Below are 23,265 nucleotides of genomic sequence, written 5' to 3'. Positions count from 1 at the left end.
TGTCAACGGTTGACCAAGTGGTACTGTTTCTATTGCTAGGACCTCGTTGCCTCTGCTCACAGCTAGATTTATTTAAAAATAATTAGGGTGTCTCTGCAGATATATTTATTATTTCCACCTCCTGGTCGTCGTGGTCGGCCAGGATGTAGTTGAAGGCGATGTTCTTAGTGACCACGGGGTTCTGGACGACCAGCCGGACGTTCTCGGGACACTCCATACACACGTTGTGCCAGAAAGAGAGCAGGGCCTGCTTGTTGTGGTTCGTGGCGATGGCTGGTTCAGACAGCTTGGGCTGGGGGGGGGCACATGGAGAAAGATCAGAAAATTGTTCTTACTGCAGCTCAACTATTTCATTACTATCACTAGCGTTATTCTTCAACAAGGTGTGTACACCTTAGTGTACAGGTGAACACACCACAGAGGAAGAGAAAAAGGAACCAAACAAACCTTAAAAAGGTAGTTAATATGCTTCATTTTTTTTATTTTAAGTGTACGCCTTGAGATGTACCAAATACCTGTATTCATTCTAGTGCACAAACAGACTTCTAATGACTTCTATGAATAACATGCAAATCTAATACTAGTCTAATTTATCACACTCAACTCTTCCCAAAGCAAACAAAGCCCTTTCACCCCCCCCCCCCCCTCACCTGGAAGAGGTTCCACAGGTCCATGAAGTAACCGGAGAACATGAGCTTCTCCGTCTTGGAGATGAGGCAGTAGGTCATGAAGCTGAAGTACTGCACCAGCTTGGTGGTCCCATGTACCGCCGCATCCACGTACAGCTTGGCCCGGCCCAGCAGGCCCAGAAGCAGGTTGTACACCTGGTACAGGAGCCAAGGGAAAGATAGGAGATATTACGCTGTATTTTTCATTTTTCATACAAAAATAAATATCACTTCAAAAACAGTTCCTATGAAACACAGACACTTCAATCTAAATCGCTGTACATGAACAATACAATTTCTTTAAAAAGATACAGTAAGTCTCCTTTATGGGTTGTAAATTAAATTCTACAATCCCAGTATCAATAAAATATCTGTACTTGAAGTCTTTCGAAATAGAAGCTATCATCCAAAGTCTGAGCAGGTGATCAGAAAATACCAGGAAATGGTTATTTATTGCCGATTGACACCGGTTTGACCTTATCCCATTTCAATTGTGTAATTAGCTCATTCGTGGAGGTAATCTTGTTATGGGTTAGGTTGTTGGAGCTTGTGTGTTATTGTAGCGGCAAGGGGAAGTACAAAAAGTGTCGGTCTCAGGTCACACACTGTTAGTGCTGTATATTAACATTCTAAGGAAGTAGGTAAGAGAGCAGTCGGGTTGATGTTATGCCAAGTTAGTTTCTGAAGAACAAGGGCAAGGAGAGGTGGAACTCAACAGCAATGTGAGGATAAGAGTTGAAGAGGGAGGAAACATCTGTGGGGGGGCCAGAGGGGCCCCAACGACACTAACGACAGCTCTCTCTCTCACACAGGCACAAAGGGTTCTGGACACCAACAAAGAGGCACAGACCTAGTTTCTGCCCAGCAACAGAGACTAATTGTTTATCTTAGACGTACAAGAAGGGGAGATCCGCCCAGTCGGGGTATAAATATATATGTAACTTGCATGCAGGGACGGTCCTTGCCTTTCTGCCGCCCGAGGAGAGACAAAAACTGTTCAAAAGACGTCGGCTCACGCTTTTATTGACCGAGAACATTCTCATTTACAGCAACCACCTGGGGAATAGTTACAGGGGATGAATGAGAAATGTACGCTGCGGATGATTAGGTGGCCGTGATGGTTTGAGGGCCAGATTGGGAATTTAGCCAGAACACTGGGGTTAACACCCCTACTCTTTAGTGACCACAGAGTCAGACCACACGTTTAATGTCCCATCCAAAAGACGGCACCCGACACAAGGCGGTGTCACTGCTATGTTTTTTAGACCTGAGGAAAGAGTGCCTCCTACTGGCCCTCCAACACCACTTCCAGCAGCATCTGGTCTCCCATCCAGGGACCAACCCTGCTTAGCTTCAGAAGCAAGCCAGCAGTGGGATGCAGGGTGGTAATGCTGTTGGCTTATTGGGGTGCAGCCTACCATTATGAATACCCATACACGTGGTAGGCCCACCATTTGTTAAACAGGCCGTTGCATTGGCTTTATTAGTCCCGATTCCTGTGACTAATCAATTTGGCTATTTAAGCTCTGAATATCAGCCAACCAACTTTATCAGGAGTTATCGTGAGCCTATTTGCAATGTGTTTGCACAACAGGAAATGCAGAAATATTTTAATTTTTCCCCTATGATCAACTTGTCAAATGTACAGATACACTGATCAATGGGGTGAAACTCCTAGACAACAGTTGTGATTGTAGATTCTATACTGTCCATTTCACTTTGACCTGTCCTGTTTAGGAAATATTGTTTGTTAACGTGACAAGACTATTTTTTATTTGATTGGGCGCAATTTAGTTTGGTCTGAGAAAACTGCATGATGTAAAAAGTGTCCTTCTTTAATAAATGGTCAAATTTTATCTGCAGCCTGTAGACTACAGAAAAGACCACGTACTCATTCTACTCTATTTGCATGTTACACTATTTAGCTGAAGCATCCAGTTGGTTGAATAAATCTGGTCTGAGGTAATCCTCGTGTCCGTCTGTACCTTGAGTAGAACCTAAACACTATTAAAACACAGGGAGACAGGACTGCAGTGTGTAACCGTACCTGGTGGAGCACCACGGTGGTGTCGGGGGACAGGGGCAGGTCCCGCGTGGGGATGTGGAGGGAACGCGTGGAGCGGAACATCTGGCGGAACGAGTTGCTGGGAATCAGGGAGACCAGGAGGTAGGCTGCCGCTAGAGGAACAGAGGGAGAACTCAGAGTTAGAGCAGCGTTTTGCCTCAATGTCTATCCTTTTTCTATTTCTAGGCCAACTTTACACACAATCGTCCTTTTGCTAGAGTGAGAAGAGAATGATGGGGATGAGTGCAGTGGTACCTAGCTCTCGGTTGGTTCTCTGTGAGAGGTGGGGATGGAAGCGAGAGAGGGACTAACAAACACCACACAAGATGAAAGGGCACTTTTGTAAACCTGTTTTAGGTCACTGTTTTATGGGGAGCTTTTGCAACCTACACAATATCTACAACAGTATGTGGACACGCTGCTGACAGCTGTATAAAAATCAAGCACACAACCATGTCATCTCCATAGATAAAGCATTGGCAGTAGAATGGCCTTACTGAGCAGCTCAGTGACTTTAAAACGTTGGACGGGCCAACAAGTCAGTTGGTCAAATCTCTTCCCTGATAAGAGCTGCCCCGGTCAACTGTAAGATCAGATAGATGCAGGCAAGATTGTGCAAGGCCAGGGTTCTAAGCACCACATAGCTTAACCATGGAAATGCTGAACAGGATGGAGTGGCATTGTGTTGAAGTGAAATCTTTATTTAATATGTTTGCTTTATGGACTTCTTTCAAAGACGTCGTTGCAGCTCCATCTACTTGTATTTATTTACTTGTTTATTTTTGGAGGGCAACTCCTACTCAAATGAAATTTGTCATTGTTGACGTCAACATTATTATTCTGATACCACTATTTTTGTACTATACTCTTGTTTTATTCTGTTGAATGAAAAGGTTGAGAGACCACGGCTCAATTTAGACTGCAACTATGTAACAATTGTCTTAAGAGGCTGCATGTTTCATCTCAGGGGTTCGTGTTCAGCAAGTGGAAATGTGTCTGATAAGCAGTAAGAAGTTTGTTGATGGACATTTACATTTGATTTTAAGTTTGAATAAATTTAAGATGTACTTGGGTATCACTGCTACACACAATACCTGGTTTGTGGCACGCTACCTGTCCCAATGCATAGTGCCAACTGTAAAGTTTGGTGGAGGATGAACAATGGTCTGGGCTAGGCCCCTTAGTTTCAGTGGCAACAGTTTGGGAAGACCCTTTCCTGTTTCAGCATGACAATGCCCCCACGCACAAAGCGAGGTCCATACAGAAATGTTTTGTCAAGATCGGTGTGGAAGAACTTCACTGGCCTGCACAGAGCCCAGACCTCAACCCCATAGAACACTTTTGGGATGAATTGGAACGCTGCGAGCCAGGCCTAATCCCCCAACATCGATGGACGAGATCACTAACACTCGTGGCTGAATGGAAGCAAGTCTCCGCAGCAATGTTCCAACATCTAGTGGAAAGCCTTCCCAGAAGAGTGGAGGCTGTTTTTGCAGCAAAGGGGAGACCAACTCCATATTAATGGCCATGATTTTGGAATGACAAGTACGACAAGCAGGTGTCCATATACTTTTGCAGTGTAGTCAGTAAGAACTTCCAGACAGAGAAAGACATCACAAGGGTTCTTACAGGTGCGGACACGGGGGTAGTTGTGGGCCAGTAGGAAGCGCTCCACCCAGTTTTCCATGTTCTGCAGCACCCAGCTGTGAGCCAGCTTGTTCCTGGGGGTTTGCACCGCCAACCAGTCCAGACACTGGCTAGGGTTGTACTCTATCACCTGGGAGAGAACACACACAACAAATATTTTTGGCAACGGCATCAAGATCAACTGAAATAACTTGATAATGTGGATTAAGGACAAATAGATGGATAAATGTATGTTTAACTGAAGTAACTTGATAAAGAACAATGAATCAGATGAACCTATGTGCCCTCAAAGACCATCACTAAGCTAAGGACCCTGGGACTGAACACCTCCCTTTGCAACTGGATCCTGGACTACCTGTCGGGCCGCTCCCAGGTGGTGAGGGTAGGCAACAAGACATCAGCCCCGCTGACCATCAACACTGGGGCCCCTCAGGGGCACGTGCTTAGTCCCCTCCTATAATCCCTGTTCACCCACGACTGAGTGGCAACGCCTAACTCCAACACCATCATTAAGTTCGCTGACGACACGACGGTGGTAGGCCTGATCACCGACGACACAACGGTGGTAGGCCTGATCACCGACGACAAGACAGCCTATAGGAGGGATTAGTGACCTGGCAGTGTGGTGCCAGGACAACAACCTCCTCCCTCAACATCAGCAAGACAAAAGGAGCTGATCAGTGACTCCAGGAAATGGAGAGCCGAGCACGCTACCATACACATCGACGGGCTGTAGTGGCGTGGGTCGAGAGCTTCAAGTTTCTCACTAAGGAATTAACATGGTCCACACACACCAGCAGTCGTGAAGGCGGCACAACGCCTCTTGCCCCTCAGGAGGCTGAAACGATTTGGCATGGGCCCTCAGATTCTCAACGAAGTTCTACAGCTGCACCATTGAGAGAATCTTGACTGGCTGAGTCACCGCTTGGTACGGAAACTGCTAGACTATCTGCATTGACCCTTTTTGCACCAGCTCTCAACTCAACACATACGCTGCTGCTACTGTTTGTCATTATCCTGTTGCTGAGTCACTCGACCCCTACCTATATGTACATATCTACCTCAATGACCTTGTACCCCTGCACCAAGATATACAATTATAATAATAGAAGAAATAAGTAATGATGTCTAAACCGTTGGGAAGGGCCCGTAAGGATCCCTTCGTCTACACCTGCTGTTTATGAAGCATGTGACCAATATCATTGGATTTTATGTTGAGTGTGTGTGACCGTACCTCCCAGATCCTCTGTAATATGTATGAGGCGAAGGAAGGCATGCCCGGAGGACCACCTGACAGCTCCATCAGCATGGTGAGCAGCTTGAAGAAAGGGTTTGCCGCCTGAGATAGATAGATAGATAGATAGATAGATAGATAGATAGATAGATAGATAGATAGATAGATAGATAGATAGATAGATAGAGAGAGAGAAAAGGGGACGGAGAGAGAGGAGAGAAAGTAGAGAACATTTAAGGGATAAATTGAGATTTGTACAAACTAATAATTGAGTTGGATAATAGATTGAGAGCATTATGTATTAAAAGTATAGGTTCTCACATCAGTGCTTACCTCAGGCGTCAGTTTAGCGATAGAGGTGAAGAGCATGGATACAATCTGGAATAGAACACAGGAGAAATTTTATTCAATTTATTTCACCTTTATTTAACCAGGTAGGCAAGTTGAGAACAAGTTTAGAACAAGTTCTCATTTACAATTGCGACCAAGATAAAGCAAAGCAGTTCGACACATACAGAGTTACACATGGAGTAAAACAAACACATTCAATAATACAGTAGAAGTCTGCCAAATGACTTAAATGTAAATGTAATGTAATGTAGAAAAATAAGTCTATATACAATGTGAGCAAATGAGGTGAGATAAGGGAGGTAAAAGCAAAAAGAAAAGGCCATGGTGGCGAAGTAAATACAATATAGCAAGTAAAACACTGGAATGGTTGATTTGCAGTGGAAGAATGTGCAAAGCAGAGATAGAAATAATGGGGTGCAAAGGAGCAAAAGTGTGTATTAATACAAATTGGAAATGTGCTTTTTGCAAATTCCAACTCTCCCCGAGACACCCTCGGAGAGTGGGGTCACGGTCAGGGTCTGCCATTAACAACGGTGACGTGTTTGTTTGTGGGTGCGTGTTAAACGTACGTGCTCGGCCAGGCGGTTGTTGTAGCGACAAAGGCTGAAGATGAGGTTGCAGGTCTGCCTGATGTTGATGCCGTCTCGGATGTGCTGGAAGAGGAAGGGGAAGCCTTTCCCCCCGGTCAGGGCTGCCATGTCACTCTGGGACAGAGTCAGGTGTCTGGAGAAAGACGGAGGGAGAAAAGGAGATTAGAATGAAGGTGAAATTAAACATGTGAAGAAGTGGGAGGATTTGATAGTGACAACAGCGAATAAATTGGGTGCTGTATGTGGTAGTACTTATAGCTAACTTTTGGCCTGTATTGCAAGCACTATGTTGTCCTGCGCCAAAACTATGAACATTTCCTGTGACCCAGCAAATGTACAATACCAAATTGTCTAGTCACAACAATTTTCTAGTTCTGGGTGATACACAACTTGTCCAGTAACATTGACTAATCTCACTTTGCTAGTAGCAGGTCAAATCCCGGTGCCATATATATGGCTTTCCTGTGTCCCAAGTGGTGCCGTGGCCATCTCTGCCCGGCAGTGCCCTACCTCTCAGAGCGGGACTGTTCCACCAGCAGGGCGATGAGCGCTATCATCTTCTCCAAGGCGGCCGGGCGGTACTTCTCTTCCGCCAGGGACAAGATGTCCTCCTCCTCGTCCTCCTCTTCTCCCTCCTCCTCAGACAGCACCTCCACCTGGGGCTGGGGTGACCGGGTCATTACACACACCATCACAGTAACACACACACACACACAAACACACAAACTAGCGTATACTTACGTTCTCAGGCCCCTTGGTGCCCATGTAGAAGTGCACCATGATAGAAATGGCTTGTAGGGACAGAAGGAACTGACTCTGGAGGAATGACAAAAGAGAAAAACAGACCGTTGGCAAAAACCTTGTCCCCTAAAAACACTTTTAGCCATGCATCTTGGTGAGGTAATACCAAGGTCATGGGGTTCAAGCCCTGCAGGAAACACAGAAAACATACTGAAAATGTATGCACTCAGAGAGCAGGCTCTGGTCAAAAGCAGTACACTCTGTCGGTAATAGGGTGCAATTTGGAACTAATTTGTGATTTATTTTTTTTAGTGTCAAGAGCATATTCCTATAAATTGACTATTGTTATCCACGACCCACCTCCTCCTCTCCCATCTTGGCGAACTCGTAGAGGAAGGCGAAGTACTCGGTCAGGTGTTTGCTGTGGGGCTTGACGCCATGCTCCATGATGGACAGCAGAGTCTTGACGAAGCGCGTCACGCACGAGCGGCTGCCGATGTCCTCCACCGGCCCGTCCATGTCGTCAGACCTGGAGGCCACACACAGGAAGTCACATCAGACAACTTCTCAGGTCATGTTCATTCAGTACCAAACAAATGAAAATGGACTGAAACAGAAAGGGACTACCTTGAACTCCCATTTTCGTTTTGTGTGGCAAAGCATTTTGAAACACTCTCTTGAGTACCTTAATGAACATGACCCAGGTGATACAGTGGAATTAAACTTGGGAGTTTTCCCTGAGTTTGCCCAGAAAATTAATTAATTGATAATCTTGGTTAATCAATCTTGGTTAGTGACCATTTCCCTTCATGTTGTGCCACAAAACTCCAAGTGCCCACAGTGCTAGGACAACTTGGTGACACGTGGCGCCTTTCTCTCAGCCAGCTAATGACAGACAGACACAACACGGTGATGTCACGCTGCATCGCCTCTAGTGGCAGCAAAACATATAGACGTATCAGAAGCTAGTTTAATGTGGGAAAAATTCTAAAATTAAAATGTACGCGTAAGCCATCAATTGTTTACGCTATAAAGCTTACAAATGAACACGTTTCTGAGTTGTGAGTGATTGATTGGCTGGTTGATTGATTTCTACATAAGCAACCATTCCTACCCGTCCTCCATGCCAGGTTGTAGGTAGAGGTGGGCGTGGACTGGCCGCAGCCTCTGGATGACATGGATACACAGCCTCTGAAACATCTGATGGGGGAAAACAGGGCAGACAGTGTGAGTGAGTGAGTGAGTGAGTGCCAAACAATCTGATTGGGGCTCTCACCTGTCGAACAATCTGATTGGGGCACTTGATGAGGATCTGCATGGGCCACCAGTTGTCATCAGCCATGCGGTCCAAAAACCACTGAAAGACCACAACCACACAAAGTTAGCAATTACCCTGATGACTGAAAACCATTCAGTTCAATATGTGGTCCCCGATTTGTGCTTCAACAAACAGTCGATTTACCTCGCAGGCCGCCTGGCTGTTGTTGAATTGTTTGGTCAGGAGCTCGATCCACTGCAACATGGTGGGCTGAAAACACAGACAAAATTTAGACAAACCTTGGCTCGAAGTTACAGACCATCTTCCACACGGTAAAACAGAGGGCAAAAAAAATCTAAAATTGCTGAAAAATAACCTGACTGCAATTGAGGCTGGCCACTAGAGGGAGCCACCCACTGACAGTAAGGAGGGACAACTCACCTTTTCTTTAGAGTGAATGAACGTCTCCAGGACAAATGACGTGCTAAGCTGTAACCGAGGAGAAGTGTGAGAGTGGAAAGGATATTCAAAGTGTAAAGGTAAAGCCATAAATAAATCTGTGTCAAGTTTAAGGATTTTGAAATTAAGTTCTATGGTCGAGAATAAGGCTTTAAGTGCGGTCGTACCTTGGCAGTCATGAGGGAGATAGCTTTGGGGTCTGGTAAAGTGCTAGGGATGCTGCTGCAAAGCTGCCACATGAACCTGTAGGTAAGAGTACAGACCGAGTCACAACACTGATCTCAGACCAGTTTATCCACCAAGGCAACACTTCACCCTACATAACTTACACCAGGTTAACAGATCAAGACCCTATTCATATATAAATGGATAGGAGCTTTAATTGAGACAGTACTTAATAGGTCAAATCGATTTATACATTTCAGGGTCAAGTCACGGGCACACAACCAAAGTACTCTTAACATAAGTTCTCAATAATATCACATCTGCATTCAAGCTTCAGAAAAGGTAGTCATGATGGCTAGTATAAAAATGTGTCACTTACCCAAAGTATGTGTGCTCGAAAATGTTCTTGTCCTGGAGAAACTGCATGTTGTCTTGCCAAATCCACTGAGTAGAGAAAATAAAACACAGAATAAGTATTTCAAAGTTTTGAGAGAATAAAAAATGCGACAAAGGACAGTGCAATGAGATTGTAACCAGCCGGGTACCTCGAGTAGATCTGGAGAAACGTCGAAGTTGAAGTCTTTGCCATTTTCCTCCTCGAGCTCCACTCTCTTGTAGAAAAGCATGTAGGCACTGTGGGTCTGGAGGGAGAGACACAGAACAAACTGTCAACTTTAAAACCCATCATTTTATTCAACTAAATTTAGAAAATGATTTACAAGGAAACTGACCTTCTCAAAGGAGAAGTCCATGAACTTGTCGGTGACCGAGTCGTATGTTTTTGTCTAAAAGACATATGTTGGTGAGACGAAACATTTCAAAATTGAGTCGTATAAATGAAAAGGAAAACACTGGAGCTTTATTTGAGGATTTACCGTCATCTCTCCACCGAAGCACTCGGAGGCTAGCTGGGCTGAATCAAACGGCTTCACCTCGGCATCGTTGAAAAGGTACCTGAGAAAAGCAAACTAAGTTAATGACAGTTGGTTATATTCCCTAAAATTCAAGAGCACTCAGATGCAGGACAGTGTATCGTAAGGCCATAACATGAGACCTCTTTTTTTTTTGTTATTCCCCACGGATCTGATTTCAATACTAGAGCCAGAGATATTCCTCACCATTTGTTATTCTTGTAGGCGTGCGGGTTGACGATGTCTCGGATGAAACTGTAGTAATGGCCGCCGTCCGCCGTGCCTGTGTGCACCGTGACGCCGATTAGGTCATACTCGTAGCTCTCCGCCACCTTAGCCCCACCCTCCTCCCGGAAACCTGTAGTAGGGTATAATGGACCACGTCAATGAGCAACCCATTCCTCCAATTATTGGTTGAAGGTATGCTGGTTGCTCCACCTAGCTTGTCCTCTGATACGCTAGGTGGACCTGACGAAGATATCAAGAGGATCAAAACGGCGATAAATCACTGGGGAGCATTACAGACACGACTTTGTGTTCAAATATTATTTTTTTCTATCCAGCACCTGCACATTTGTCCTTTTTCTACAGACTATTAAAAGACAATTCTCCTCATATTGCTATTCAACCCAATTTCAAATACACCGAATAGACAGTATAGTGACAAGTGAATTTAGCACAGGGCCTATGGAGAACCAAATCAGGTGGTTGGGGGTCTGTCGGGAACAGGAAGTGACGCGTACCCTCTTTCCTGTCGCCCTTGGCCATGAGGAAGTCCTCAGTGTAGGGGGTCATGTCGAGGCGCAGGGGGAAGGAGAAGTGCGTGTTGACCTTCTCCTTCATCATGGTGACCATGTTGAAGGTGTAGCGCATGGTGTTGAAGCTCAGAATGCGAGGAAGCTTCTTGAAGCAGGCCCTGGAACGGAGCAGGATGGAGAAAGGGAAGGGAGATTAATATAAGCACAGGTCTTGGACAAAAAAAAAAAAAAAAAAAAATTCACTAGAGATGTCAGTTATTTCTTCAAATCGTAACCAACATCAACTGGTGGAAAACCAGCTAACCGTTCCAAAAATGTCTAGTATACAACTACCACCTCCAATTTATTATGTTTTGCTTATTTTCAGGAGAGAAAGTACAAGGCATTTGGACCAGCAGGTTCCTCCACTCACCTCTTCTCAGCGCGTACTTTCTTGCCACACTGGGAGCAGGTGTACATGTTGTCCCCCTCCAGTGTGTCCTTGATGGTCACCTCGTCCAGAGATTCCTGAGGATACACGAAGACACACCAACGTCTCTAGCAACATGCCAACATGCAGTACTGTATGCCCACAAGAACTAGGAGCGTAGAAAATACACCAGACTAACAGAGCACAACATAGGATGACAAGAGGAAAAGTTTCCATTTGCCAGAGTAAGAATTCCAAGCTGAATCAAAAGGCAGCAGTGTGACACTACAGTACTATGGGATTTGAGACTTGTGATTGGAAGGTAAAACCCCAGTCTATACCACTTGGTTGCACTTCTAAACAAAGTCAACGATGTTGTGCTTACGTAGATGTTCTTCATGTCGGCCACCTGGCACCGGACTGTGTAGAACTCCTCGGCTGTCTGACTCACGTGGTCACAGTCCTGTTGGATGGAGAAAATTAGTTGAATGAGAATTGCTTCACACACGGCAACATTTTGATGTGAATTTTTTTGTAGAGCAAAGGAATTATGCAAAGCACAAAAAAGACAGTAAATCTCAGTGTGATTTAATGCGGTTTATAATGAGTTTTGCACTTTACACAATTCTTTTGCACTATGGAAATGTGACTCTTACCAGCGAGACCACATTGTTGGTGATGACGCCGCCAAAGAGAGTCTTCACTGTGTTTTTCAGGTCCTGGGACATCTCCTCTATCTTGGTGATGAGGTCGGTGAAGAACTCGGTCATGTCCTTCTGCTCGCCCGTGTTCAGGGGCTGCTTGTCCATGGTGTAGGTCTTACAGAACGGACGGGGGTTGTACGCCTTCCTCTCGCTCTCCTGGAACCAGGGATGGAGAGGGGAGAAGAATTAGGCAACGGAAGAAAGGCGGAGTGGAGCAAAACTGAAGTAGCAGTGTCTCTACGGGGACAATGTCTGTTTGTTATTGTCATCGGACTGAGGAGATCGAGAGGGGTGACAGAGGGCTGAAGGAGAGAGACCGGCTGCGTACCATGAGATAGGTGAACATCTTCTGGAGCTCCAGTAAGGTGGTCTTGTGCTTAATCTCCTCTGCGTACTGAAAAAAACAAACAACACAACTCTCATTAATAAACAACATTCACAACCTCAACATCAAAGCATTCTTCAGGTGGCAGAGGGAGTGAAATAGCATATGTGGGATGAGCATTCTAGCGCAAAATGGCTGCCACGTATCATCCAGATGTGTTATATACACACACACACACGTGTGGATGAGGTGAAATTGCCCCATACAACCTACAGCACTGTGAAAAAGGAACCATTGTAATATCATCCATTACAATCACAGAGACAGAGAGAGACAGAAAGAGAATGAAAGAGAGGTGTATAAGAAAAGCATGAGGGAGAGCAAGATGTACGATAGGACAAAGAGGGAGAAAGAGGTGCACAGTATTGGACTGACCTTAGCAGTGAAGACGGCCTGGCGTGCCTCAGGGATCATGTAGAGCTGTTGGATAGTGGAGGCCAGGTAGCAGGTGGCCCCCAGGTTAGTGAGGCCCACGAAGCGACACTCGGCACGCACGTCATCGTGGGGCCAGTAGTCCCACTTGTATGGGGCATGAGAGGCTGGGCGGAGTAAAAATGTCAATGGAATTAACTAAACACAAATCTTCATATCTTTCAGGAACCTAATATAATATGCTGGATATAAGATCATGTTATGTACATTGGATCCTAATCATATCATTTACAATGGGACCTTGAACTTAAATAGATCAACTTGCTCCGCTCATTTGATCCGGTCATGGAAATCCATGGAGCAGACATTACCAACAGGAAGGCCTGACTTCAACGGGATGCTATTTGGATGTTTGTTTAAAACCAGCGTATAGTACCCCCCCCCCCCCCCCACCAAAAAAAAAAACAGCTAGGCGCAGTTTATGGACAAAAACTATATTCAGTTCAGTCAGCCAGCACAATGTCTGATTCAATACCCATTGCATTCCCTTGGGTCCTCCCACCAATGCATTACTCTCACTGACAAATATTCCTAGTAGCATTTAACGGTTCCTAGAGGTTCCTCTCACTCTGCATGTGCTGGGACATGACCCAGTTGTGAAGCAGCCTGTAGTTCTCCACCGAGCCCTTCACCGTCTCCACCAGGAGGTCGTAGGCGGCGGCGCGGGCCGCATGCGACTTGCACTTGGGCTGGGCGCGGTCGGCCAGGCTGGGAAGGAGGAAGAGCAGGTTGTGGACGTCGCGCAGAAACTCCTGGCCCTCGCGGGAGAACTTGAAGGGGGGCTTGTGTTTGAGGACGCTGGTGGCGAGGCGCAGGAGGCCAGTGAGACCGTCGTCCTCGATCGCACCGTCCTGCTGGTCCAGGATCTCACGGCTGGGGAAAGAGAGACAGTTTGATCAAGCAAACTCCATTGTCAAACTGGTTTAAAAACGGTCTTGTGTATTTGAACTGAGCTGCCCTTCATGCTCCAGCAAGAATGTGGACAACGCAAGCAATCACACATAAAATATCTAATTCAAGAGAGACCTGGGTTGATCCTATTTCCAATATAGTGCGCTACTTTTGGCCCGAGCCAGCGGTCCAAAGGTAGCGCACTAAATAGGCAATAGGATGCCGTTTCAGAGCGCCGAACTGGTCTTGGATTCATCTTGGACTCACCTCCGGATGCAGTCGGCCAGGTGTCTGGCTAAAGCATCCAGGTCCAACAGAGTGGTTTGGCTGGCGTCTTTGACGTGGATGTTGTCGATGAGCTTGCACAGCAGCCAGAAGTACTCCTTACAGCCCGTCCTCAGCACGGGCTCCTCTTCATAGTCCTCCACCTGAACACATGACCACATCAGCTACAGAGCCCCTTCACTTACATTAGGCATCTAACTTGACCTAGGAAGTGAATAACCCACACTGAACACATTTGTTTTAGTCAGTATACAGTACAACAAAATGGTGCTTGTGTGTGTGTGTGTGTGTGTGTGTATATATGCGTGCTGTACCCACCCGCAGTGGTTTGAGGGCCTGTGCATCGGGGAGGAACTTGAGCAGCGTGGAGGCGGCCAGCAGCAGGAAGGACCTGTTGATGGACTCTCCTCCGTCCAGACCAGACAGGGACAGCTTGTACAGGCCGTTACACGCCTCGTGACGCACCGCCGTCTGAGAAGGACAAGACACACACTCACTCCATTTGCATTTCTATTTATACGAGTCTGTGACCCAGTTGATCCGTGTGATCTTGGTAACATCAAATAGAGGAAAGTATCGTGTTAACTTGAGTGTCTTGTGTTACCAAAGTCACACGGATCAATTGGGTCACAGAGTCGTTAGTATTTCAGAGGCATCAAAATAGGATAGTGAACAAATCGCGGAATAGCTAGATTCTTTCCAGAGACAACATTTTTGGATGAAAATACCCAAAAATGTTACACTGAAACAAATCAAAATCATGTTTTTAGGTAGGGGGAAGAAAAGAAAGATGAAGACAATACTAGATAGCAGTTGTTCATCATTTCCCCCCCAGATCTCACCTCCGGCACCAGCAGGGTGAGCTTCTTGAGCCAGTCGTGGAGGTGGTCGCTGTCGGCCAGACTGGACTTGACCGTAGAGCAGCAGTGAGCCCAGCTCACCAGCAGCCACATGGAGTAGTGGGTCACTGGAACATAGGAATAACACATTAGACATGTGAAACTACTAAGAACAATGTGCTTAAGCACAAACAGAATGGACAGGAGGCTATGAAAGTGGTCCTTTCAGTGCAAAACGTGTGTGTGAAAAGAAATGTGGGGCTTTTCATGTAGATGAACATTATTTAAGCATACGTAGCATTTAGCTCACCTTCATGACGGGACCGGTGGTCTGACTGGGCCTTCAAAACTCTGCAGGTGAGACAGAAAGTAAACGTAGTCAAGATAGGTTGAGGGAAACCGTCAGTACAAAAACAATTCACGCTGATGTCCATACAACAATAAAACTTACAATGAAGGCCTAACACATTCCTTCAAATCCAATCATTTGTTATCCTTCAAATTCAAAAGCCTTCATTGGCATGGAGAGTGTGACCACATACGTTGCGCCACACCAAATATACTAAGTAGTTAAGTACTACACACTGGTGCGTAGTGTGACTATTGAAACATAGGCCACTCGTCTTTCGGTGTTCTCTCACCTGTGTGCTAGGTTGTCGTAGGTGTAGGCCACGTTGATCAAGCGCTGGATCAGGTTGGTGCCTTGGACAAGGCCTAGGAAGACCTGACAAGAACAAAAAAGGGAGGTTTATTAAGTGTTTATTTAAGATGGATATAATTAACCATGGGGATAGTTCAAGAGGCCAAGACACCACAGGGAGGGAAGTACAGAGAAACAAAACAGCTGCGAGCAACAGAAGAGTGCTCCAGAGGGAGAGGCAACAGAAGAGTGCTCCAGAGGGAGAGGCAACAGAAGAGTGCTCCAGAGGGAGAGGCAACAGAAGAGTGCTCCAGAGGGAGAGGCAACAGAAGAGTGCTCCAGAGGGAGAGGCAACAGAAGAGTGCTCCAGGAGAAAAGAGATGAAATAGATGGGAGAGAAAGAGGCTGCAGGACATTCTACTTGACAGAAATGTTGCCTTTACTTCAGAAATTAAGTAAAAATGACAAAATTAAAATGTTTTATTAATCTTTTATTACTGGTTGCTCAATCTGGGGTTATTATACGTTTCTGTATTTCCTGCACATAAAGAGTTAAGGATGGCAACTCCTCACCCAGCGGTTAGCATAAACTGTCAGCATTTAGCTGAGGATCACCGTACCTCCGTGAGGCGGGGGATGTGCAGGCCCTTGCCGTGGTCGCCGGCGGACTTGCGGGACTTGCCAGGCCAGGCCCTTTTGCGCTGGCTGTCGGTGAGGCCCGACCAGGAGAAGACGTCAGGGTAGGCCAGGTCCAGGTCGGCCGGGTCCACCGCAAACTGGCAGATGAGCTTAAGCAGGCAAGCCAGGCAGTCCAATAACCACTGGAGAGAGAGAGAGATATGACCTATGTTAAACCTCAATACCAACTACAGAACATTGTCTTAAAAACTATTTTTGACTTAGTTTTATATCTGTCCCGTTTGTTCACCCCCCATGTTTTTATATAATAATTTATGATTGTCCACTTTGAAATTGGATAAATCGGCAACTCAGTTTTCAATGTGTGAATAACTCTTTTACAGAATCATTACCACTCATCAATTGACTAATGTACTGAGACTTCAACTTTATTTAGTTTAATCTATACAACCCATTCTATTCCATTTCCTCCATGTATTAGAATGCGGTTCTGATCCACCCACCACTGTCCAAGACTCCTGGTCTTTGGGCTCCAGAATGGCAGAGTTGAAGATCTCCAACAGCAACTGAAGCCCTCCAGACGACACAAACTGTAAAAAGAGAGCGAAAAACAGGAAATGGAGTTGACTTGATTGATAAGTGGTTTGTTGAAGGGTGTACAGTACGAGAGTTAGACCGTTTAAAAAAGAGGCGTACCTTGCAGCTCCAGGAGTTCTTACTGTTCTCTATCTGGTCCTCGCTGGAGTCGTCAGAGTCCGGGTACAGGTCACTGTAGCTCCCCTGGACACAGACGGACAACACAGGGGTCATTCATACGTGTGTTTGAATCAGTAAGCAGAGCGAGGGTGTGCATACGACTGTGTATGTATGTGTGCAGCCCCAGCAGTACCGTTGATTCCCGGTGGATGCGTCGGTTGGGCTTGCCCAGGGCCTCAATGATCTCCAGGGCGTACAGCAGCTTGTGGGGGCTCTTGATCCTCAGCAGGTCCTTCCAGCACAGACTCTCGCCTCCCTACGGACAGACAGAGAACACACATGAGACAGGACGTATATCTTCACGCTGTCATTCATGTCCATGTGTTTGATTGGTGTGCAAAGTCAGTCAGAACAAGCACGCCTCATCGAACAACTCATCGGCAGGACATTGATATGTTGAATGAGGTGTGTACGTGATGGGCTGGAACAACAATGTACACTCCTGGGGCCCTGGGAATGTTTAAGAAATACTACGAGAAACAAACGAGCATGACGCAAAGGTATAAGCAGGCCTGGTGGCAGGTGCCCAACAGTATTGGGGAAGTGTGTCAGTGGTAGTGAATAGATTAATGGGCGACAGTGTGCCGGGGAGTGCGGCGACAGTGTGCCGGGGAGTGCGGCGACAGTGTGCCGGGGAGTGCGGCGACAGTGTGCCGGGGAGTGCGGCGACAGTGTGCCGGGGAGTGCGGCGACAGTGTGCCGGGGAGTGCGGCGACAGTGTGCCGGGGAGTGCGGCGACAGTGTGCCGGGGAGTGCGGCGACAGTGGCCGGGGAGTGCGGCGACAGTGTGCCGGGGAGTGCGGCGACAGTGTGTCGGGGAGTGCGGCGACAGTGTGTCGGGGAGTGGGTGTGAGAACAGGTGACGTACCGTGTCATCGGCGATGTTCTGGAAGGCCAGCAGCATGTTGGGGCAGGTGGGCAGCAGCATGAGCAGCTCCCAGACGCGCCTCGACAGGTTCTCAGCATGGAGGTGCAGCTCCTCACATCGTAGGTTCTGGAGAGTACAATAAGACTGTATTTAGAGATTTGAACAGAATTGCGTTATTTTCTGCTGTCACAGTGACAGAACCCACACACACAGTGGCAATAGAGAAGTCCTATAAACAGTGGTGTAAAGTACTTAAGAAAAAATACTTTAAAGTATTACTTAAGTAGTTTTATGGGTTATCTGTACTTGTCTATTTTTTGGGACAACTTTTACTTGACTACATTCCTAAAGAAAATAGGGTACTTTTACTAATTTTCCCCAGACAGCCAAAAGTACTTGTTACATTTTGAATGCTTAGCAGGACAGGAAAATAGTCCAATTCACTCACCTATCAAGACAACAATTACATATTTAACTGGTTTATTTGATATTAATGGTTAACAATTAATATTTGACGAATAAGACATTTCTGTCCTGTTAGTGTCTGTTTTCATGGGCCCCACTATTTCCCTGCAGATAATCTGGGCGTATGGCCACTGGAGATGGCTTGAGCTGACAAATGAGTTAAAGACTGCATTACAGAGACAATGTGTTTTACTAGAAATAGCTTAGGAGTAGAACAATCCCTCTTTGTCTCAAAATCATCCTTGCATCTGGGAAACTAAGCCAGAGTGGGGATAAGACAACAACCCACGTGTGGATAACGACAGGATGTGTGTGTGTGTGTGTGGGGGGGGGGGGGGCAGCCTGATTATTGCTATAATTAAATAAATCCCTTCTGCCTCTGATCTGGCGGACTCACTAAACCCAAATGCATTGTTTGTAAATGACGTCCGAGTGTTGGAGTGTGCCCCTGGCTATCTGTAAATGACGTCCGAGTGTTGGAGTGTGCCCCTGGCTATCTGTAAATGACGTCCGAGTGTTGGAGTGTGCCCCTGGCTATCTGTAAATGACGTCCGAGTGTTGGAGTGTGCCCCTGGCTATCTGTAAATGATGTCTGTGTGTTGGAGTGTGCCCCTGGCTATCCATACATTTTAAAAACAAGAAAACGGGTCCGCCTGCTTTGCTTAATAGAAGGAAATCGAAATGATTTATACTTTTGATACTTAAGTATATTACTTTTACTCAAGTAGTATATTACTGGGTGACTTTTACTTGAGTAAAAATATAAATACCTTAATGGAAAGTTACTCAAGTATGACAATTGGGTACTTTTCCACCACTGCCTATAAACACATCCGAAGGCAGGCACACACACTCATAGTCAACAGCTCATTTTGACTCAAGTAATTGTTTTAACGTTCTGGTCAGATCAGGTGAGTGTTAGATGTGAGGGAGTGAAGAGGGGGAGAGAGTGAGTGACGTACAAACAGCACACTGGATAACCCCTCTCTCAGAGTCCCTGTGAAGGGAGAGACTATAAAAAGCGCTGACCGCCGGATGACTTTGCATTTCAAAACGAGATGGCTCCCGACGCTGTGACTAAAATATACACGTTGACAGATGAGCGCCTTACATCCTATGCACAACGCCTTCCAGGGCTGAGTCCCAAATGGCACCCATTCCCTACAGAGTGCACTACTTTGCATCTACTCTCTATATGGTGCACTACTATCAACCAGAACATATGAGCCCTGGTCAAAAATAGTGCACTATAAAGGGAATATCGATGGCATTTGGGACACAGCCCTGCAGTACGTTTTACTGGACTATCAAACGACTGCCAGAAGACAATTGGACAGTCGTGATGCATTATGCATGATGCACCTGGAAGGAAGAACCTCATTTATATTCTGGAAGGGATATTTGTTCAAAGTCTATTTGACATTTAATCGGATGGAGAGTATTTAGAGTCTGGTTTCTATGTAGCCGTTTCCAAGCTGCTTTTTCAAAAGCTCTGTTGCTTTCTGATTTCCTTAGCTAGATTATTAAGGGCATCTAATAGACTAAAAATGTTACAATTATACAATGAAATCCATCCCCAAAAATACACACACACACACACACACACACAGATGGAGATGCAAAAGGGATTCACCCACTCTTCCTCCAATATACAACCCCCTCATACACACACACACACCGACCTGCCAACCCCACTTTGGCATCTGGCATCTCACACGCTGGCATCTCACACGCTGGCATCTCACACGCTGGCATCTCACACGCTGGCATCTCACACGCTGGCATCTCACACGCTGGCATCTCACACGCTGGCATCTCACACGCTGGCATCTCACACACACTCGACATCCACTCACACATAGCCCTAACCCATGCCCCCACACATACACACTCTCGATGACCCACCTCGGGGCTGTCTCCCAGGGCACTGGGGGGTTTGAAGCAAGCCAGCATCTCCAGCAGGTCGAACAGGGTGGTGAGATGGGGCTCCTGGAGCAGCAGTAGCATGGGGATGTGCTCCTTCTGGGGCGGGGGGAGACACGAGGCCGGGAGCTGCACCCCCTCGCCCTTACGCTCCCGCCGTGGGGCGCCCAGCGAGACAAACACCATCTGTAAATGAGGGTAGGGAGAGGCATGGGTGCAATAGATAGGGGGCCAATCACAGGTTATAGGCACTGCGACTTTTAAAGGAAATGCCCAGGTTGGCAGAGAAGTCCTTCGCGTAAACTCTGCATATGTCGGCTCAATGCGAAATGGCATAATGCCTAATAACCCGCGATGGGATTGAATCCCGGCTCTAGTGTGTGAATGTGTACACCTAAGGGCAGACTGCCAAGCGTGTGCAGGTATTTACCTGCATGTCTTTGAAGCCCAGCTCATGCAGGGTCTTCTCATCGTAGTCCGTGGTGAGCTCATGGCCAGAGGAGATCATTCTGACCGGACCCATCAAACCACCTGAAGGAAACACACGCGCGTTAGAAACGCAGACTGTCGAAACACCCAACACGAAAAGTGGCTTCTGATCCATTAACTTACTCCTTTCCCTTAGTGAATAACCACAACTCTGAAAGGACTGCATAGAAACGGTGTAAGCCTTCCTTCTGAGGGGAGTACTTCAATAAACCACCAAAGGAAGTGTGCATTTCTAATGAGGCGGTAAGGAAACCATTCACTGCCTAGGAACTGCCCTTTGGGACAAAGGTCAAATTGGAATAAATTAAATTCAAGCCTACTGAGACCAGCCCGGAAACACTGCTACAAAATACACTGTGCGATCAGTGATTACTTCAAGAAGGGAAGGAAGCAACAGCCTTGGGGAGAATCTCAAAAGCATTTCCTTCATTCCATCCAATCGCATACTCATCCACTCCTTCTCATCCAATTGGTTTTAAGAAGGCGAGGAGAAGACGCAAGGAATCGAGGAGAGGATGCGAGGAATCAAGGAAAATCAATCGAGACGCTCCATTAGTATTGGCGCTACACTGGATCAGGGGCCAAAGGTGAGAGACCTGGGAAGTCCCCCTGGCGGCTGCTCTGTCCAAACTCCTGCAGCTGGGCCTGTTGGTTCATCTGCTCCTTCTGCAGGTTCTCGTACCAGTGGGTCACCTCAGCCCGCAGGTCTGCCACCTGGTCACTGGGGTACATCTCGATGGTCATCTGGTACCAAACACACAGGTAGGAACGTAGACACACACACACACACACACACACGAGAGAGACAAAGGCAAGTGGCCAAACAGACACACAGGCGCACAAACAGAGAAAGTGTTAGAAAAACATCCTTACAAACATCTAGAATGAGAACACAGCATTCACAGTAGTATCAAAACAGACTTATTTCTAATCCATAAAAGTATGAAATTAGCTTGCACCAATCGTTTCCATTCATTTTGACATCGTGGCCTGTAGATTCTTCCTAACACCACAGAACAACAAGAGCATTTGAGTGTGCCAATCTACCAAGGGTTAATAATTAAGTACCAAGATGCTGGGTACTTTCTTGGGTACCTTGTCGGGCAGGCCGGCGGGCTGGCACACGATCCTCAGTGGCAGAGACTGCTTGTCGCTCAGCGCCTTCAGGTGGCTGCTGATGCCCGTGCCCTCGATCTGCCACTGACGCAGGTGGTACGCAAACCTGGAGAGGGGGCAGGAGACAAAGAGTGTTGGGGGGCAGGGAGAAGGTGAGAGAGAGCGCCATAAAGACACACGGTTCTTAGCGCTGGTTGAAATTAGCTCTCCAGGTCCAGGGATGATCTCTACTAGGTGAGTCAGTAATATAGTTGAGGATAAGCGGTGTTCTGGTTAAATTTATAGGTTCAGGGCTTACAGTACACAGGTTGAGCAGATGGAGATAAGGAGCTTGTGTGTTTCTCTGTGTGAGTTCTGTGCATCGTTTCTGTGAGAGAGTGTGTGTGTGTGCTCCCTACCTGCGTCGGAAGGCCTCCAGGTGGGTCTTGAGCATGAGCAGGCCCCTCTCGATGACGGTGAGGCTGGAGTGGGCGTCCTTCTCCAGGTTGGCCGAGGTCATCATCAGGCTCTCCATGCATTTACTGATGAACTCCTGCTCCTTCTCCAGGCCCGTCTTACCAGCTGGGGGACGGAGACGGACACAGGAGGGCAGGCACACACACACAGAATCAATAACGGTCAAAATCGTAGATCAGTAGGTCATCATGGGCACGTTTAAAGAAGCCTAGTGTCAACGCAAACATCTAAAACCGCTCGTTCAATATAATGACTATAAACTAGGATGTTTTGGATCCAACCCCTGAATCTAGACGTACTGCTGTGGACAGGGATTTACTTAAGTTTTTCACAATATAAAAGAAGGATGAAATGGTAGAGAAATACTACTACTAGTCTTCAACCATGTACCAGCTACCAACGGAGATCCACTGACCGTTGATGTAGTAGGAGTTGATGTACTGGATGGCAGCGCGGCTGATGTCTGCAGACTGGGCCCTGAGGGCAATACCCCACAGCTGGTCCATGCCACACAGCTACAGAGAGAGAGGAGGGGTCAAAGGTTAGAGGTCATAGACAAGTGTTGACAAGATGACAACTAGGGCTGGGCATTATGATCGTGTGACGATAGACGTAATTCTATCGTTTCATATTAAGGTCTGTCGTTTATTTTGTGTCGCAAATCACACTCAGGCTGACCACCTGTAATGCGAGTGCAGCAAGGAGTCAAAGTTGCAAGATAAGAAGTAATAAGGTAAGTTGAATGCTAATTTGCCAAACGGGTGATGATTTAACTAAAGCACAAACGTTGCACGAATGTACCTTGCTCCAACGTGTACCTAACCATAAACATCAATGCCTTTCTTAAAATCAATACACAGAAGTATATTTTCTTAAACCTGCATATTTAGTTAAAAGAAATTCATGTTAGCAGGCAATATTAAGTAGGGTAATTGTGTCACTTCTCTTGCGTTCATTGCACGCAGAGTCGGGGTATATGCATCAGCTTGGGCTGATGATGACATAACATTGAAGGTTGTGCAATGTAACAGCAATATTTAGACTTGGGGATGCCACCCATTCGATCAAATAAGGAACGGTTCCGTTTTCACTGAAAGAATAAACTTTTTCCTATCGAAATG

General features: G+C 46.5%; 1 protein-coding gene and 1 non-coding gene across 8 annotated transcripts in view; both read right to left on the bottom strand.

The window, feature by feature from the left end:
- LOC135539370 (ubiquitin carboxyl-terminal hydrolase 34-like) overlaps nt 1-23,265 on the bottom strand; it is a 58,735-nt gene that overhangs the window by 8,085 nt on the left and 27,385 nt on the right. For 3 of the 7 annotated variants that reach the window (XM_064965204.1, XM_064965206.1, XM_064965210.1), the window contains exons 23-65: nt 22,560-22,659; nt 22,087-22,249; nt 21,641-21,794; nt 21,169-21,316; nt 20,514-20,614; nt 20,066-20,269; nt 17,696-17,821; nt 16,961-17,083; nt 16,768-16,851; nt 16,575-16,661; nt 16,053-16,253; nt 15,434-15,516; nt 15,103-15,143; nt 14,796-14,920; nt 14,272-14,424; nt 13,936-14,096; nt 13,346-13,650; nt 12,721-12,884; nt 12,289-12,354; nt 11,913-12,116; nt 11,642-11,719; nt 11,260-11,354; nt 10,833-11,005; nt 10,297-10,447; nt 10,054-10,132; nt 9,910-9,963; nt 9,724-9,819; nt 9,558-9,622; nt 9,181-9,256; nt 8,996-9,043; nt 8,759-8,824; nt 8,573-8,653; nt 8,411-8,496; nt 7,657-7,825; nt 7,297-7,371; nt 7,066-7,217; nt 6,535-6,688; nt 5,936-5,992; nt 5,615-5,719; nt 4,363-4,510; nt 2,716-2,846; nt 651-824; nt 119-292 (exon numbers count right to left, since the gene is read on the bottom strand). In XM_064965204.1, coding sequence (XP_064821276.1) covers nt 119-292; nt 651-824; nt 2,716-2,846; nt 4,363-4,510; nt 5,615-5,719; nt 5,936-5,992; nt 6,535-6,688; nt 7,066-7,217; nt 7,297-7,371; nt 7,657-7,825; nt 8,411-8,496; nt 8,573-8,653; nt 8,759-8,824; nt 8,996-9,043; nt 9,181-9,256; nt 9,558-9,622; nt 9,724-9,819; nt 9,910-9,963; nt 10,054-10,132; nt 10,297-10,447; nt 10,833-11,005; nt 11,260-11,354; nt 11,642-11,719; nt 11,913-12,116; nt 12,289-12,354; nt 12,721-12,884; nt 13,346-13,650; nt 13,936-14,096; nt 14,272-14,424; nt 14,796-14,920; nt 15,103-15,143; nt 15,434-15,516; nt 16,053-16,253; nt 16,575-16,661; nt 16,768-16,851; nt 16,961-17,083; nt 17,696-17,821; nt 20,066-20,269; nt 20,514-20,614; nt 21,169-21,316; nt 21,641-21,794; nt 22,087-22,249; nt 22,560-22,659 — 5,280 coding nt within the window. The remainder of the gene's footprint in view (nt 1-118; nt 293-650; nt 825-2,715; nt 2,847-4,362; nt 4,511-5,614; nt 5,720-5,935; nt 5,993-6,534; nt 6,689-7,065; nt 7,218-7,296; nt 7,372-7,656; nt 7,826-8,410; nt 8,497-8,572; nt 8,654-8,758; nt 8,825-8,995; nt 9,044-9,180; nt 9,257-9,557; nt 9,623-9,723; nt 9,820-9,909; nt 9,964-10,053; nt 10,133-10,296; nt 10,448-10,832; nt 11,006-11,259; nt 11,355-11,641; nt 11,720-11,912; nt 12,117-12,288; nt 12,355-12,720; nt 12,885-13,345; nt 13,651-13,935; nt 14,097-14,271; nt 14,425-14,795; nt 14,921-15,102; nt 15,144-15,433; nt 15,517-16,052; nt 16,254-16,574; nt 16,662-16,767; nt 16,852-16,960; nt 17,084-17,695; nt 17,822-20,065; nt 20,270-20,513; nt 20,615-21,168; nt 21,317-21,640; nt 21,795-22,086; nt 22,250-22,559; nt 22,660-23,265) is intronic. The other 4 variants (XM_064965207.1, XM_064965208.1, XM_064965205.1 and 1 more) reach the window with 3 other exon arrangements.
- LOC135540552 (small nucleolar RNA SNORA17) lies at nt 8,105-8,238 on the bottom strand. Its single transcript, XR_010455841.1, has one exon. It is a non-coding gene; the product is annotated as a small nucleolar RNA SNORA17 (small nucleolar RNA).

The sequence above is a fragment of the Oncorhynchus masou genome, chromosome 5 (genome assembly GCF_036934945.1).
Source record: "Oncorhynchus masou masou isolate Uvic2021 chromosome 5, UVic_Omas_1.1, whole genome shotgun sequence".
Classification (NCBI taxonomy): domain Eukaryota; kingdom Metazoa; phylum Chordata; class Actinopteri; order Salmoniformes; family Salmonidae; genus Oncorhynchus; species Oncorhynchus masou.
The sequence above is the reverse complement of the archived record's forward strand: the minus strand, read 5'-3'. Positions and strand labels throughout refer to the sequence as shown.